The following is an 18,047-nucleotide window of genomic DNA, read 5'->3' on the forward strand; positions in this document are numbered from 1 at the left end:
CTCACCTGAATTGTGAGCCCTCTGAGTACAAGTGTTATGTCTTATTCATCTGGGTAGACACTACAGTTACTGACATAGAATAAGTCTCACTTGGCAAAATGCCTGCAGAGAGCATCTGATAGATGGTCTGATAGAGGAATGCTTCAGAGCTCCAAGACAATGGTTGCTTTGTATTTAAGGCACTTCAAAAATGTCAAGAATACATACATATACATATATGTCATACATACATATATGTCAAGAATACATACATACATGTATATATGTATACATACACGAATACATATATGTATAGCAACATATACATATATGTGTATAACTGAATCACTTTGCCTTACACCTGAAATTAACACAACATTGTAAATCAACTATACTTCAGTTTTTAAAAAAAGACTTTATCAGTATTGTGTGAACTACTCTTCTCATCAAAGCAAATGGAGAGCAGAGTTGTCCATGATTGTTGGGATCTAGCACTCTTGGAATTGTGTCAAGAAGAATATAAACAGGCAGACTCCCCATCCACTAAAAGCCCATATGTACTCCTGGCTCTAATGAGGTTCTCAGATTTTAAAACTTACAATAACAGAATCACAGTATTCTGTTATCAGAATCACAGTATTCTGGTTCCAGTTAAAAATAAAACATCTGCCTACCCTTTTCTGCAATGATAATGCTTTTTTTCTGAAGGTGGGGGAAATATTTTACTAGCAAGAATGAAAGATTAACCTTTTTTTTTTCAAAATATAGCTCCAAAAGAGGGGGGAAAAGTCTTACATCCAGTGTGAATCAATTCTCAGGAGGTTCATCACAATACATTGAAATTTGCTATTTGGAGAACCTTCTTGTTGTTCTTTCTGTGCTCCTTTTGCTGGCTATGGGAGTCATTACATGTTTTTATTTCTCCACGTAGGCTGGAACGAAAATTATCGTGTCGCTTTCCCTGGCATTGTAAGAATGACATTTGTTTGTATCACTCACGAGTCTAGCTGGATCTTTCGATTCTTTAGCAGCTAAAAAATGAAGGAAGGGCCTCCTCGGGTGAGTTTAGTTGTCATGTTGCTGGCAATGATCGTCTTAGAGTAGCTCACCTTTTTAGAGTCTTCTCACTTGTTAATCTAATTTCCTTTGTTTTTGTTTGGATGCAGACTTAGCAAATTAGGTTTGCCAGAATTAGCGAACCAGTCTACTTGGAGTCTAAAGATACCGGGTGACTATGAGCAAGGATGCAGCATAGGTTAGGAATTGATAAAGGACAGTCTGTTCTAGGCCTTATGCAATAACTTTGTGTGGTGTGGTTCTTGAGGAGGCCGGAATGTAAATAATCAAATGTGCCATTATTCATTATTAAAGGACCTAATCAGGCAGGAGGATTAGGATCCTTTAGTTGATGGTCCAGACAGGTCGAATGGCTTTTTTCCAAGGTCATACAGTCTATTAACACTATTGCAAAAATCAAAATCTATGTCCTTATACTTTCCCCCCACCAATATCATGCTGCTTCTTGGATTTTATACCAAGTCCAGAGAAATATCAGTATAGATTTTGATGTCTGGCTGTGGAAACTACAGAATCCTTTAGGAGGCTGAATGTAGTGTTTGTGCCCTGCTTAAGGTAAGAAAAACTGGATTTACTAAGACTAGTGAAAAGAACAGTAAAATGACATGTAATGAGTTAACCATGGCCTAAGTCATGAATGTGGCAATTGGCAGTGGAAATAAAACAGAAGCAATGGATTTAGAAGGAATCAAAAACATAAAAATACTAGGACTTTGTTAGTGATTGCCCAGAGGACATTATAGAGAGGTGGGTGTTTAAAAATCATGTTAAGTTTCTCTCTACGCTGTTTCTCTCCCTGTCTCTATCTCTGGAGTAGGCATCAGAGTAATTAAAGCCCTGGGTTTATGATCAGACTAGACCTGGATTAAACCTCAACTTGTTCACATATTAACTGTATGGCTTTGGCATGTGACTGATTCTAAGTCTCTCACAGGGTTGTTGATAAGGAATTGATGAGATAATCAATTTAAAATATTGAATGTAGTGCCTGTAAGACATGGAATCTGGGTCTATGGGATAATGATGATGTCATTATCTGCAATGAATCCTCAAGTGTTTTGAGGCTAGTTTCAAAGCATGTGGAATGGTATGAGCAAGGTGCAGAGGCTGCCATAAACAGGATTGATCAGTGTACCATGGTTTATGGAGAGTACATGAGGCTCAGAATTGGGCCAACAAGGTTTGAGTTTCAATTTAACCAAAGGCCGAGACACAGTTAGGTGTGAAGGGTATGGTTAAAGGTTATAGGGCAGGGTTTCCCTGGTGGCGCAGTGGTTGAGAGTCCGCCTGCCAATGCAGGGGACACGGGTTCATGCCCCGGTCCGGGAAGATCCCACATGCTGCGGAGCAGCTGGGCCTGTGAGCCATGGCCGCTGAGCCTGTGCGTCCGGAGCCTGTGCTCCGCAACGGGAGAGACCATAACAGTGAGAGGCCCGCGTACCGCAAAAAAAAAAAAAAAAAAAAAAAAAAAAAGGTTATAGGGCAGGAAGCGTGAACAATGTCAAAGGCAAACTATGTTTAGTCTTCCTTTGCCTGGAGTTGGCTTCCCTGTCCATGAAATGCTGGCTGGTAAGTGACAGCAAGTTATGGTGCAGGAATAAAAACAGGACTAAGGAAAGAGGTAATGGATATAATGGAAGAATTGGGGCAACTGTACTGAGACCAAATAAGCAAACTAGAATGAGGAAAATTCAAAGATTTCAGGTAGACCAAAGCCTAGGAACACAGAGTCCAAGAAAAGAGCAGGTGGAAATAGAGGAAATAGGGAAAGAATCCTTGTTCAATTGCCAGACAACTATCAAATCCAGGGAATTCATAGCAAAAAATGCATCAAACCTGGCAGAGAAATAAGCATGAAGGGTCAGTAACTAATTCTGATATTAAAGCTACTTGATATCCAGTTAACCAGAGGACTGTCTTTTCTGGATTCACCCTGGAGGATGATGATCCCGAGAGAGATGATCTGAGTGGAAGTTTCCAGGCCAGGATGACCCAAAACATCCACCTGCTAGCAATGCAGGAACCAGGGCATCAAGTTTCTCTGGCAGAGGGATTCTCACAGCATATCAAGTGCTTCTGGTGAGGTTTCTTCCCTCTGCTTTCATCTTTTTGCTGGTGCCGCCAAGTTTAGTTTCTAAACTTCCGTGTTGGTTTTAGAAACTGGTAAGCCCTGAGCACCGGAGTTGTACTGATTGCCTGCTTCCCAAAGGAGCAGGAGAGAAGGTACAAGAGTAGGAGCAGCAGGAAGGAGAAATGAAACAGGAAGTCACGTGGAAAAGAGAGACAGGAAATCTGGACAGTTTCGGATCATGACCCAGGTATCAGGCGTCTCCCTATGACAGGTGGCTGTAGAAATCAGCACCTGCTTGAGCTTTGCTCTCGTGCTGAGTTCATTGGAGGATATTACTCTCATATGTATACTCAACCGTGTGACGTCATGCATAACTGGTTGTTACTTGCTCATCTTTTCCCCTGGAGAGAAATCAGAGTTTCTTAAGTGGGAGATATTTCCCTGCCTGGGGAAGATAGAGATTTTTTTCTCAATCTTTATTCCCCCAGTTGGCATAGATATGAAAGCCAGCTGGGAAAATATGGGTTGAAAAAAATATTGCAGAGTGGCATTTATTCAAGACTCAAAACATAACGGGTGGCTTATAGGGCAGAGAGATAGATGTCCTCCCTTAAGGCTTAATTCGAGAGCATCAGCACAGACTGAGGAGAGCTAATTTACTATTTTCTGAAAGGAAATGGGCTTGAGAAGAATGATTACAGCAAAATGCTCAAACAGAAAAAGCATCACAACTTTTTACTGAATTCTTGTTTGGGATGTTTTTTTGTAAACTTATCAATCTTTTTGTGACATTTTACAGTGTAACGAGGTTTTGGTGTTTGTGAAACATCATTTTGAAATTGCCCCAAACTAGATTCCTCTCTCTCTCTCTCTCTCTCTTTCTCTCGTCAGACTGACATTGGGTACAAATCCACGAATCTGAAATGACTGGTCTATTCACTCAAACTCTTTTGATTGCAAGTTATAGAAGTCAACCTGAGTTGCAAAAAAAAAGGGAATTTTGTGTAAAAGAAAAGGAAAATCTTAGGAAGCCTCAGAGAAGAAATTCAGCTGGGTCCCAGGAATGTTTTGGAATTCAATTCTGGAAGGCCCTCAAGTGTGTCTCTTCTCCATACACTTTGCTGTATTTTTCTTGATCTCATCAGATCTGCTTTTATGGCAGATTAAGTCTTTCCCATAGCTCCCAAATCCACGTATTATAATTTCAGTCTCCCAGCATGGCCGCAGAGCAGTTTAAAGCAGTGTTCCATATTCATGGAAGAGAATATCTGTTTGCTACCCAGCCCCCATCTCCTTGTGTCAGAAAGCCACCCTTGGTTTCATCATACACAGTCTGAACATGGCTTCTGGGATTTTAGGCTTTCCAGAAAAAGAAAGTTGTTTTGGGCTTGCTGGATTGTACTAGATTCGTCTATACTATCATGCCCCAAATGAGTACGCTGTCTGGCACCGAGGATGCTCTCAATAAAATATTTGTCAAATGAAATATTTATTGACTGAATACACTGGCAAGGATATAGGAACATGTTTGACTAGATAAAGGAAGATGTTTTTGCATTTTGAACGTCATAATAGTAGATCTTAATGAGTTGACTGTGCTGTAACAGGTAACTAAAACTAGTTACATTAGTTAAAAATCATTTGATTTCTAGCTGTTTTTATGTATTTATAAAATCATTTTAAAATAAAAAAAATTGCTGTGAGAATATATGAATGACTTAATATACCTATGTATTCATTTTAATAGTATTTTTTCCTTTATTTTTAAAAAATTTGATATTCATGAAGACGAAGCCTGGAGTAATTCGCCCCGTACCTGTAAAATCCAAAATATTACTGAGAAAAGAGGAGGAAGTCTATGAACCCAACCCTTTCAGTAAATACCTGGAAGAGCACAGTGACTTCTTTTCTGATCAGGTGAGTGTGCATATGAGAAAGTCTTTGATATTTGGATAAATAACTGTACAAAATATAGAGATGCCTCTATGAATATGGTGTGTGCAAGAAAATGTTTGTGATTGGAATATCCTTAGTAATAAAAAAGATCTATTTTTTTACATAATAAAACAATTCTTAAGTATTTTCAGGATGATATTTTGAAGTATTTAAATGCTTTTTCCTAAAATTTTTCTACCTATTGCTGGTATTGTTTTGGGGACCAAGATACTACTTCCTATAAAGCATCATGGAGTCACTGATTAAATGAGTCATATAGGTGCTGCAGTCTTAGTTCTAAAATCCTGCTTCCGGGATTCCCTGGTGGCGCAGTGGTTGAGAGTCTGCCTGCCGATGCAGGGGACACGGGTTCGTGCCCCGGTCTGGGAAGATCCCACATGCCGCGGAGCGGCTGGGCCCGTGAGCCATGGCCGCTGAGCCTGCGCGTCCGGAGCCTGTGCTCCGCAACGGGAGAGGCCACAACAGTGAGAGGCCCGCGTACCGCAAAAAAAAAAAAAAAAAAAAAAATTAAAATCCTGCTTCCTTTTGAAGCAATGCAATGCTTTAGGTTTGGTATATTAGTACATTTGACAGAAGATCTATTGTTTGGATTCATATCAACATAATAGAGATGATGTGATACCCTAGATTGAGTGTTACTAGATAGGGAATAAGGGCTTAAGTTCTTTTAAGGCATCATTGTTTTTTTGGTTTATGTGCAAAAAAGGTATACTATCTTCCCCTTATATATCCTATATGTTGAAGAAGGTATAATGGAAGGTTGTTGATGGTGCTTTATAAGATATTCAGGAAAAACATGAAATACACATTTATGCAATATAAAATTTCATAAATTATCTCAAAGGGAAACCTTACATCCTTATTTGTCTTCTTCAAATGCAACAAAGTGACATGGGTTATATATTTTATATCTCAAACATTATTACATGCTTCAGCAATGCAAGCAATCCAGAAATCTTTGTGAGTACAACCAGGATGCGGAAGATCACCACCACATTTGGTAATCTATAATAGAATAGACTTGCAAAAGAATGTAAGGTGCTGTACTCTTTTTAAAGTTCAGTTGGAAAATGATAACTAACAATATTCTTGAAAATAGAAATTATGGTCATATTTGTGAAACATAAGAAATATCTTGTCTCGTATTATACTAGCTCTATGACACTGAGCAAGGTATTTCATCTCGCCCAGTTTGTGTCTTAATGCATAAAATGAGGCATTCAGAAGAGGTACTTTTTAAGGATCCTTCAAATTCTAAAATCTAGGTTATTTAAAATCTAAGAACTGTGAGTAGGCTAAAAGCCTTGAAAAAGTTCATTATAAATACTTTCTCATGCTTAGCTACAGTTTTTATTTATAAAATGGAGATGATAATGTTTTCTGCTTATTTATATATACTTTGTGAAGACTGATAGGATTTCAATAAGTTAAGTATTTTTAGGAGACACTAATATAATTGAAAATGATAATTAGAGGCAATTATTCTCATTTTATAGAATAAAAGGGGGCCCTTAATTAATTAAATTAAATAGGGAAATCTTATTGATATATAAGGTGTGTTCACTAAATCTGCACATAAAAGAAATGGAAATTCCTGTTTGGAAGGCATATTTCCATCATCAATGAAAATATTCATTATATATCTATTGCTTATATGACACTGATATTTTAGAGGCTTAATGTGACATTTTAGACAGTATGGGATTATTATAAAAATTTATAAAAGTAATCTAGTATTATATGACAAAAATGCCAACAGTTAAAATAAATTTCACATATTATCCATGCAACATATTCTTCAAATATGATCTAATTCTGTAAAATAAAAATTTTGTTCTTTTGTATTAGTATAATTTTAAATTCATGCATTTTACCTTAAACAAGATTCTTTGTAGAATGTCAAGTTAACCTAACTATAATTTATCACAATTTATTGTCCTCTGGAATGATGAACTCCATTTTCCGCTGTAAGAAATTCTTTTCATTAAAAGGAGTTGCCAGTTCTTTTCATAGCTTTTCCTGACTATACAACAAGTTTAAAGCTCTGTTTATGTACACCATAAACCTATGTATTTTCAGATAATTTGTAGAAAATTTGAGTTCTTCTGCAAGTATTTTGGTGGTGCATAGACTTATTTATATTTTCTTTCAATCAGTTTATTCTTGTGTCTATCCCAACTTCTGTGTCAGCAGACTGTCAGAATTGAAAGAAGTCTAGCAGAGCACTTAAAAGTGAATTCCAGACCTTCCCTGATCTTATTCATTGAACTTGCAGGAGAGGAAAAATGAATATACTAGGAAACCGGGAAGCTGCATATACTATCAACTGGCCTCTACATGGAGCTATAACCACCACTTCATTGTGGCCAAAATCTACAATGGAGGCAGATACAAAAGACAGCTCACAAGCATAAATGCTGAAAGCTCCTTAAATAATGAATTGAGTAATAACAATTTATGTTCTCAGCATGACTACTTCATCAGAACTTAACTCAAATTCAGTTCTGGTCGCTATTGCGTTCTCTTTTGCTGCTGCCACAGAATAAATTGAATGGTTCTAAACTCAGTTGATCTCACCATCCATCCATGTAATGGAAAATTCTTTAGCCCGACAGTTGAGCCAAACTGAAACAGCTCACATTCACTGATCTGCCCTGTCCTGGGGACAGTCCCACATGACAGGAGATGTTGGATAGGATTGTTAAGTCCATGAATTTCCCCTAGCAGCTTCACTGCCATAAAATATGATTTCAAAACTCTGTTACAAAAAGTTACACACCAAAGATGATGAGACAAGACAAAAATGTATTTACTGTAGCATAAGAAGGTACAACCAGGCAGACTTTTGAACTTATAATGAACTGAAAAGTTGCCTGGAGATAGCCCCTGAGCACTAAAAGTAAAGTTTGAAACCAAATGCTTAATCAAGTAATTGAAACTTATTAATCAACAACTTTTACATCAAAATGGCATAGGCCAGGAAGCATCATTCTATTTTTTTTTTAATTTAACAACTTTACTGGAGTATAACTGCTTTACAATGGTGTCTTAGTTTCTGCTTTATAACAAAGTGGATCAGCTATACATATACATATATCCCCATAACTCCTCTCTCTTGCATCTCCGTCCCATCCTCCCTATCCCACCACTCTAGGTGGTCACAAAATACTGAGCTGATCTCGCTATGTTATGCGGCTGCTTCCCACTAGCTATCTACTTTACATTTGGTAGTATACAAAAGTCCATGCCACTTTCTCACTTCATCCCAGCTTAATCTTCCCCCTCCCCATGTCCTCAAGTCCATTGTCTACATCTGTGTCTTTATTCCTGTCCTGAACCTAGGTTCATCAGAAACATGTTTTTTTTTTTTTTTTTTTTACGTTCCATAATATGTGTTAGCATGCAGTATTTGTTTTTTTCTTTCTGACTTACTTCACTCTGTATGACAGACACTATGTCCATCCACCTCACAACAAATAACTGAATTTCGTTTCTTTTTATGGCTGAGAAATATTCCATTGTATACATGTACCACATCTTTAAACATTCATCTGTCGATGGACACTTAGGCTGTTTCCATCTCCTGGCTATTGTAAATAGAGCTGCAATGAACATTGTGGTACATGACTCTTTTTGACCTATGGTTTTCTCAGGGTATATGCCCAATAGTGGGATTGCTGGGTCATATGGTAGTTCTATTTTTAGTTTTTTAAGGAACCTCCATACTGTTCTCCATAGTGGCTGTATCTATTTACATTCCCACCAACAGTGCAAGAGGGTTCCCTTGTCTCCACACCCTCTCCAGAATTTACTGTTTGTACATTTTCTGATGATGGCCATTCTGACTGGTGTGAAGTGATGCCTACTGTAGTTTTGATTTGCCTTTCTCTAATGATTAGTGATGTTGAGCATCCTTTCATGTGTTTGTTGGCAATCTGTATGTCTTCTTTGGAAAAATGTCTGTTTAGGTCTTCTGACCATTTTTGGATTGGGTTGTTTATTTTTTTGATATTGAGCTGCATGAACTGCTTGTAATTTTGGAGATTAATCCTTTGTCAGTTGCCTCATTTGCAAATATTTTCTCCCATTCTGAGGGTTGTCTGTTCGTCTTGTTTATGGTTTCCTTTGCTGTGCAAAAGCTTTTGAGTTTCATTAGGTCCATTTGTTTATTTTGTTTTTATTTCCATTTCTCTGGGAGGTGGGTCAAAAAGGATCTTGCTGTGATTTATGTCACAGAGTGTTCTGCCTATGTTTCCCTCTAAGAGTTTTATAGTGTCTGGCCTTACATTTAGGTCTTTAATCCATTTTGAGTTTATTTTTGTGTATGGTGTTAGGGAGTGTTGTAATTTCTTTCTTTTACATGTAGCTGTCCAATTTTCCCAGCACCACTTATTGAAGAGGCTATCTTTTATCCACTGTATATTCTTGCATCCTTTATCAAAAGTAAGGTGACCATATGTGTGTGGGTTTATCTCTGGGCTTTCTATCCTATTCCATTGATCTATATTTCTGTTTTTGTGCCAGTACCATACTCTCTTGATTACTGTAGCTTTGTAGTATAGTCTGAAGTCAGGGAGCCTGATTCTTCCAGCTCTGTTTTTCTTTCTCAAGATTGCTTTTTCTACTTGAGGTCTTTTGTGTTTCCATAGAAATTGTAAAATTTTTTGTTCTACTTCTGTGAAAAATGCCTTTGGTAGTTTGATAGGGATTGCATTGAATCTGTAGATTGCTTTGGGTAGTATAGTCATTTTCATAATGTTGATTCTTCCATTCTAAAAACATGGTATATCTCTCCATCTGTTTGTATCATCTTTAATTTCCTTCATCTGTGTCTTATAGATTTCTGCATACAGGTCTTCTGTCTCCTTAGGTATGTTTATTCCTAGGTATTTTATTCTTTTTGTTGCAGTGGTAAATGGGAGTGTTTCCTTAATTTCTCTTTCAGATTTTTCATCATTAGTGTATAGGAATGCCAGAGATTTCTGTACATAAATTTTGTACCCTTCTACTTTGCCAAATTCATTGATTAGCTCTAGCAGTTTTCTTGTGGCATCTTTAGGATTCTCTATATCATCTCTAGTATCATGTCATCTGCAAACAGTGACAACTTTACTTCTTCTTTTTTGATTTGTATTCCTTTTATTTCTTTTTCTTCTCTGATTGCAGTGGCTAAAACTTCCAAAACTATGCTGAATAATAGTGGTGAGAGATTTCCTGATCTTAGAGGAAATGGCTTCAGTTTTTCACCATTGAGAATGATGTTGGTTGTGGGTTTGTCACATATGTCAATATACAGCCTTAATTATGTTGAGATAAGTTCCCTCTATGCCTACTTTCTGGAGGAGTTTTATCATAAATGGGTGTTGAATTTTGTGGAAAGCTTTTTCTACATCTGTTGAGATGATCATATGATTCTTCTCCTTCAATTTGCTAATATGGTTTATTCCATTGATTGGTTTGCGTATACTGAAAAATCCTTGCATTCCTGAGATAAAGCCCACTTGATCATGGTGTATGATCCTTTTAATGTGCTGTTGGATTCTGTTTGCTAGTATTTTGTTGAGGATTTTTACATCTATGTTCAATAGTGATATTGGCCTGTAGCTTTCTTTCTTTGTGACATCTTCATCTGGTTTTGGTATCAGGGTGATGGTGGTCTCGTAGAATGAGTTTGGGAGCATTCCTCCCTCTGCTATATTTTGGAAGAGTTTGAGAAGGATAGGTGTTAGCTCTTCTCTAAATGTTTGATAGAATTCACCTGTGAAGCCATCTGGTCCTGGGCTTTTGTTTGTTGGAAGAATTTTAATTACAGTTTCTATTTCAGTGCTTGTGGTTGGTCTGTTTATATTTTCTATTTTTTCCTGGTTCAGTATCAGAAGGTTGTGCTTTTCTAAGAATTTGTCCATTTCTTCCAGGTTGTCCATTTTATTGGCATATAGTGGTTTGTAGTAATCTCTCATGATCTTTTCTATTTCTGCAGTGTCAGTTGTTACTTCTCCTTTCTCATTTCTAATTCTATTGATTTGAGTCTTCTACCTTTTTTCTTGATCAGTCTAGCTAATGGTTTATCAATTTTGATTATCTTCTCAAAGAACCAGCTTTTAGTTTTATTGATCTTTGCTATCGTTTCCTTCATTTCATTTTCATTTATTTCTCATCTGATCTTTGTGGTTTCTTTCCTTCTGCTAACTGCAGGTTTTTTGTTCTTCTTTCTCTAATTGCTTTAGGGGTAGGGTTAGGTAGTTTATTTGAGATGTTTCTTGTTTCCTGAGGTAGGATTGTATTGCTCTTACCTTCCCTCTTAGAACTGCTTTTGCTGCATCCCATAGGTTTTGGGTCATCGTGTTTTCATTGTCATTTGTTTCTAGGTATTTTTTGATTTCCTCTTTGATTTCTTCAGTGATCTCTTGGTTATTAAGTATTGTATTGTTTAGCCTCCACATATTTGTATTTTTTACAGATTTTTTCCTGTAATTGTTAAGTAGTCTCATAGCATTGTGGCAAGAAAAGATAGTTGATACGATTTCAATTTTCTTAAATTTACCAAGGCTTGATTTATGACCCAAGATATGATCTATGCTGGGGAATGTTCCATGAGCACTTGAGAAGAAAGTGTATTCTGTTGTTTTTGGATGGAATGCCCTGTAAATATCAGTTAAGTCCATCTTGTTTAATGTATCATTTAAAGCTTGTTTTTCCTTCTTTATTTTCATTTTGGATGATCTGTCCATTGGTGAAAGTGGTGTGTTAAAGTCCCCTACTATGATTGTGTTACTGTTGATTTCCCATTTTGGCTGTTAGCATTTGTCTTATGTATTGAGGTGTTCCTATGTTGGGTGCATAAATATTTAGAATTGTTATACCTTCTTGGATTGATCATTATGTGGTGTCCTTCTTTGTCTCTTGTAATAGTCTTTGTTTTAAAGTCTATTTTGTCTGATATGAGAATTGCTACTCTAGCTTTCTTTTGATTTCCATTTGCATGGAATATCTTTTTCCATCCCCCCACTTTCAGTCTGTATGTGTCCCTAGGTCTGAAGTGGGTGTCTTGTAGACAGCATATATATGGGTCTTGTTTTGTATCCATTCAGCCAGTCTGTGTCTTTTGGTTGGAGCATTTAATCCATTTACATTTAAGGTAATTATCGGTATGTATGTCCCTATTACCATTTTCTTAATTGTTTTGGGTTTGTTATTGTAGGTCTTTTCCTTCTCTTGTGTTTCCTGCCTAGAGAAGTTCATTTAGCATTTGTTGTAAAGCTGGTTTGGTGGGGCTGAATTCTCTTAGCTTTTGCTTTTCTGTAAAGGTTTTAATTTCTCTGTCAAATCTCAATGAGATTCTTGCTGGGTAGAGTATTCTTGGTTGTAGGTTTTTCCCTTTACCACATGTCCTACCACTCCCTTCTGGCTTGCAGATTTTTTGCTGATTCCCTTTTATGTTATTTGTTTTTTTCCCCTTGCTGCTTTTAATATATTTTCTTTGAATTTAATTTTTGACAGTTTGATTAATATGTGTATTGGCATGTTTCTCCTTGGATTTTTCCTGTACGGGACTCTCTGCGCTTCCTGTACTTGATTGACTATTTCCTTTCCCATATTAGGGAAGTTTTCAACTCTAATCTCTTCAAATATTTTCTCAGTCCCTTTCTTTTTCTCTTCTTTTCCTGAGACCCCTATAATTTGAATGTTAGTGCATTTAAAGTTATCCCAGATGTCTCTAAGACTGTCCTCAATTCTTTTTATTCTTTTTTCTTTATTCTGCTCTGCAGTAGTTATTTCCACTATTTTTTTTCCCAGTCTCTTATCTGTTCTTCTGCCTCAGTTATTCTGCTATTGATTCCTTCTAGAGAGTTTTTAATTTCATTTATTGTGTTGCTCATCATTGTTTGTTTGCTCTCTGTTCTTCTAGGTCCTTGTTAAATATTTCTTGTATTTTCTCCATTCTGTTTCCAAGATGTTGAATCATCTTTACTATCCTTACTCTGAATTCTTTTTCAGGTACACTGCCTCTTTCCTCTTTATTTGTTTCGTCTGTTGGTTTTTATCTTGCTCCTTCATCTGCTGTGTGTTTCTCTGTCTTCTCATTTTGCTTAACTTATTGTGTTTGGTGTCTCCTTTTTGCTCGCTGCAGGTTCGTAGTTCTGTTGTTTTTGGTGTCTGCCCCCAGTGGCTAAGGTTGGTTCAGTGGTTTCTGGAGACTTCCTGGAGGAGGGGACTAGTGCCTGTGTTCTGGTGGATGAGGCTGGATTTTGTCTTTCTGGTGGGCAGGTCCACGTCTGGTGGTGTGTTTTGGGGTGTCTGTGGACTTATTATGATTTTAGGCAGCCTCTCTGCTAATGGATGGGATTGTGTTCCTTTCTTGCTAGTTGTTTGGCATAGGGTGTCCAGCACTGTAGCTTGCTGGTCGTTGAGTGGAGGTTGGTCTTAGCATTGAGACAGAGATCTCTGTGAGAGCTTTCGCCATTTGATATTATTTGGAGCCAGGAGGTCTCTGGTGGACCAATGTCCTGAACTCGACTCTCCCACCTCAGTGGCACAGGCCTGACAGCCACCCCGAGCACCAAGACCCTGTCAGCCACATGGCTCAGAAGAAAAGGGAGAAAAATAGATAGAAAGAAATAAAATAAAGTTATTAAAATGAAAAATAATTATTAAAAATTAAAAAGTAATTTTAAAAAAAGGAAAGAAAGAATGAAGGGAACATCCAAACCAAAAAACAAATCCACCAATGATAACAAGCACTAAAACCTATACAAAGAAAAAAAAACAATGGACAGACAGAACCCTAGGACAAATGGTAAAAGCAAAGCTATACAGACGAATCACACAAAGAAGCATACACATACACACTCAGAAAAAGAGAAAAAGCAAAATATATATATATATAAACAGGAGGAAGAAAGCATCCAAATCAATAAAACAATCTACCAATTATAATAAACTCTAAATACCAAACTCTGATAAACATAAAACCAGAAACAAATTAGATGCAGAAAGCAAACCCCAAGGCTACAGTTGATCACAAAGTCCCCTGCCTCAATTTTGGGATGATTCCTTGTCTAGTCAGGTATTCCACAGATGCAGGTACATCAAGTTGATTGTGGAGGTTTAACCCGCTGCTCCTGAGGATGCTGGGAGAAATTTCCCTTTCTCTTCTTTGTTCGCACAGCTCCTGGGGTTCGGCTTTGGATTTGGCCCAGACTCTGCCTGTAGGTCGCCTGAGGACATCTGTTCTTGCCCAGACAGGATGAGGTTAAAGCAGCAGCTGATTAGCGGGCTCTGGCTCACTCAGGCCCGAGAGAGGGAGGGGTATGGAATGCGGGGTGAGCCTGCTGCAGCAGAGGTCGGCATGACGTTGCACCAGCCTGAGGCATGCCATGTGTTCTCTGGGGGAAGTTCTCCCTGGATCACGGGACCTTGGCAGTGGTGGGCTGCACAGGCTCCCAGGAGGGGAGGTATTGATAGTGACCTGTGCTTGTGCATAGGCTTCTTGGTGACTGCCGCCACAGCCTTAGCATTTCATGCCCATCTCTGGGGTCCACGCTGATGGCCACAGCTTGTGCCTGTCTCTGGAGCTCATTTAGGCAGTGCTCTGAATCCCCTCTCCTCATACACCCTGAAACAATGGTCTCTTGCCTCTTAGGCAGTTCCAGACTTTTTCCTGGACTCCCTCCTGGCTAGCTGTGGCAAACTAACCCCCTTCAGGTGGTGTTCATGCAGCCAACCCCATTCCTCTCCTTGGGATCTAACCTCTGAAGCCAGAGCCTCAGCTCCCAGCCCCCTCCCACCCCAGTGGGTGAGCAGACAAGCCTCTCAGTCTGGTGAGTGCTGGTCGGTACTGATCCTCTGTACGGGAATCTCTCTGCTTTGTTCTGTGTACCCTGTTGCTGCACTCTCCTCCGTGGCTCTGAATCTTCGCACCCACCCAGCCCCTGTCTCCTCCAGTGAAGGGGCTTCCTAGTGTGTGGAAACTTTTCCTCCTTCACAGCTCCCTCCCAGAGGTGCAGGTCCTGTCCCTCTTCTTTCATCTATGTTTTTTCCTTTTTCTTTTGCCCTACCCATGTATGTGGGGAGTTTCTTGCCTTTCGGAAAGCCTGAGGTCTTCTGCCAGTGTTCAGTAGGTGTTCTGTAGAAGTTGTTCCACGTGTAGATGTAGTTTTGATGTATTTGTGGGGAGGAAGGTGATCTCCATGTCTTACTCCTCTGCCATCTTGAAGGTCTCCTCTCATCATTCTATATTAGATGGATTTTTAAACAAAGACACTTCAGAATGAAGTTTATGCTTCTCTGAAATTACCTTTCAATCCATTATTATATCAATTTGTGGTCCTTTTGAGTTCTTACAAAATATCCTTACACTCCACCTACGGATATAAAACTATGGTGATGTACTTTGAGGCATAGTTCTATTGATAACTAAAGGCCGAGTTAAATAATTAATAGAACTGATTGGACAAATGGGCATCCAGAAGACATAGAGGCTTAGAAAATCAATTCACTAATTAAAATGAAGATACCAAAAAGAGGAATGGTGTTTTGTTTATCTGACTACTCGTGAGTTTGCAAAATATACTGATTGCTTTCTGGTCATTTAATGTATTTAATTAGACAAAAGTGATTTCTGCACTGAAGAGTCTCAACTTAGTAGAAAAAGCAATTGCTAACCTCAGTTATATAAAATGTGGTATAAAATATTTTTCTCTCATTCTTTATAAATTAGTAATTCAACCCATGATATTAGGTATGTCATTTCTTTCTTGAAGCCCTAGAAAAATGTATAAAAATATTGTGGACAGAATTGAAAGGGGGTTGTATTGTAGTTTCATCTCATTTTCCTGGAAATGTTTTCATTTTTTCTTTTTGTTAGAATGAGAAATAGTGCTTTCCAGCATGTATGCCTCTTAAATTTTATTTTCCTCCTAATCTGCTTCAATAGGGAAAAGAGCATGTTTTTGTGTGAAAATGACCATTTAACGAGTTTCCTTCACACCAAAGAGAATGTAAACGGATAATTACAGGGAATTTTCTTTATTGTAGTATTTACATTCTTTCTTTTCTTCTGAGTTTTCTTAGACATCTGACTTCCCAACCAAACTATCTGTTTGACTTTCAACTTTGATGACAATGCGGGTGACTTTCAGTTTTCTATCTAATTATTCATCAAATTTTATATATATATATAAAACATCTTTATTGGAGTATAATTGCTTTACAATGGTGAGTTAATTTCAGTTTCTGCCTTATAACAAAGTGAATCAGTTATACATATACGTATGTTCCCATATCTCTTCCCTCTTGCGTCTCCCTCCCTCCCACCCTCCCTATCTCACCCCTCTAGTTGGTCACAAAGCACTGAGCTGATCTCCCTGTGCTATGTGGCTGCTTCCCACTAACTATCTATTTTACGTTTGGTAGTGTATATATGTAGCTGTGACAAAGTGAGAGAGTGGCATGGACATATATAAATCAAATTATATTTTTACTGTGACCTTCACCTGCACTTCCTTACCACCCATGTGTTACAATTATAGAGCAAACACCTTTGTTAAAAGGTGAACTAGATAATATTGCCTTTTATTATGAATGACTACTGGCTTTGTCACAAGTTGCTACCTTTTCAACATTTGTTTCTCAATCAAGATGGCTCAATCTCTTTTGTCATAAAATTATCTTTTTATCATTGCTAACCTTTTATCAAGAAATTTTTTCAGTTTAAAATGTCTAACATTTTTAGATCTAGAAATGATTAAGTGGTTTACTGAATAGTTTTGAGGGAAGAGAACCAAAATTGCTTGCAGGGTTACATTTCTTTTGGAAGAGTTAAGACCAGAGATTTGGCTTCTCCAATGGTTACCAGGTTGTTTTTGATTATTCAAGTAATGAAATCCTTGTGAGTTTTTCTCTTCATCTTTTCCCCTTACTCCCTCTGTCCCTCGCTCCCTACTCCTTCCTGCCTTCCTTCCTTCCTCCCTTCTTCCCTTCCTCTATGTGTAATAGGTAATAGACAATTTATCATATACAGGTTATGTACGATATGTAATAGATAATTTATCAACACAATAAACTTTTTAATGTTAAAGAAATTTTCCTATAGAGACAATATTTACTTTTTCTTCTAGGATATAATCATATAGGAGCTCTTCGTCAAACTTAGGCTTTTATCTCTCCCATTTATTATTTATTTATTTATCATTATTTTTATTATTATTGCTTTAAGATTTCTCTTGACCTTGTGTATGTACCAAGGAAGACAGGAACTAAGGGGTGCAGGTTTCCACATTGCTAAGGGTGCGGGTTTCCACAGCAAAGATTTCTTCTCCTGCCCCTCTTCCATTGCTTTATGTAGGTTTAAAAATCTTAGATTTTTACTTGCTTTATTTATTTATCTTTTTCAATTTTAGAAGTTTCTTTAATTTTTTATACAGCAGGTTCTAATTAGTTATACATTTTATACATATTAGTGTACATATGTCAATCCCAATCTCCCAATTCATCACTCCCCCCAACACTTTCCCCCCTTGGTGTTCATACGTTTGTTCCCTATATCTGTGTCTCCATTTCTGCCTTACAGAATATTTGTTTTTCTCTTTCTGACTTACTTCACTCCGTATGACAGTCTCTAGATCCATCCACCTTTCTACAAATGACCCAATTTTGTTCCTTTTTATAGCTGAGTAATATTGCATTGTATATATGTACCATATCTTCTTTATCCATTCATCTGTCAATGGGCATTTAGGTTGCTTCCATGACCTGGCCATTATAAATAGTGCTGCAATGAACATTGGGGTGCATGTGTGTTTCTGAATTATGGTTTTCTCTGGGTATATGTCCAGTAGTGGGATTGCTGGGTCATATGGTAATTCTAGTTTTAGTTTTTTAAGGAACCTCCATACTGTTCCCCATCGTGGCTGTATCAATTTACATTCCCACCAACAGTGCAAGAGGGATCCCTTTTCTCCAC

The 18,047-nt window shown here is 37.7% G+C and overlaps 1 protein-coding gene across 1 annotated transcript in view; it reads left to right on the forward strand.

Annotated features, from left to right (window-relative positions):
• The window catches only part of MLIP (muscular LMNA interacting protein), a 113,166-nt gene that overhangs the window by 74,599 nt on the left and 20,520 nt on the right, over window positions 1–18,047 (forward strand). Inside the window, exon 11 of the mRNA XM_089918917.1 lies at window positions 4,916–5,044. Within this exon, the coding sequence (XP_089775043.1) occupies window positions 4,916–5,044 (129 nt within the window). The remainder of the gene's footprint in view (window positions 1–4,915; window positions 5,045–18,047) is intronic.

Source organism: Delphinapterus leucas, chromosome 10 (assembly GCF_059928025.1).
Source record: "Delphinapterus leucas isolate spDelLeu-1000000601 "Yukka" chromosome 10, BTC_Dleu_Yukka2, whole genome shotgun sequence".
NCBI lineage: Eukaryota > Metazoa > Chordata > Mammalia > Artiodactyla > Monodontidae > Delphinapterus > Delphinapterus leucas.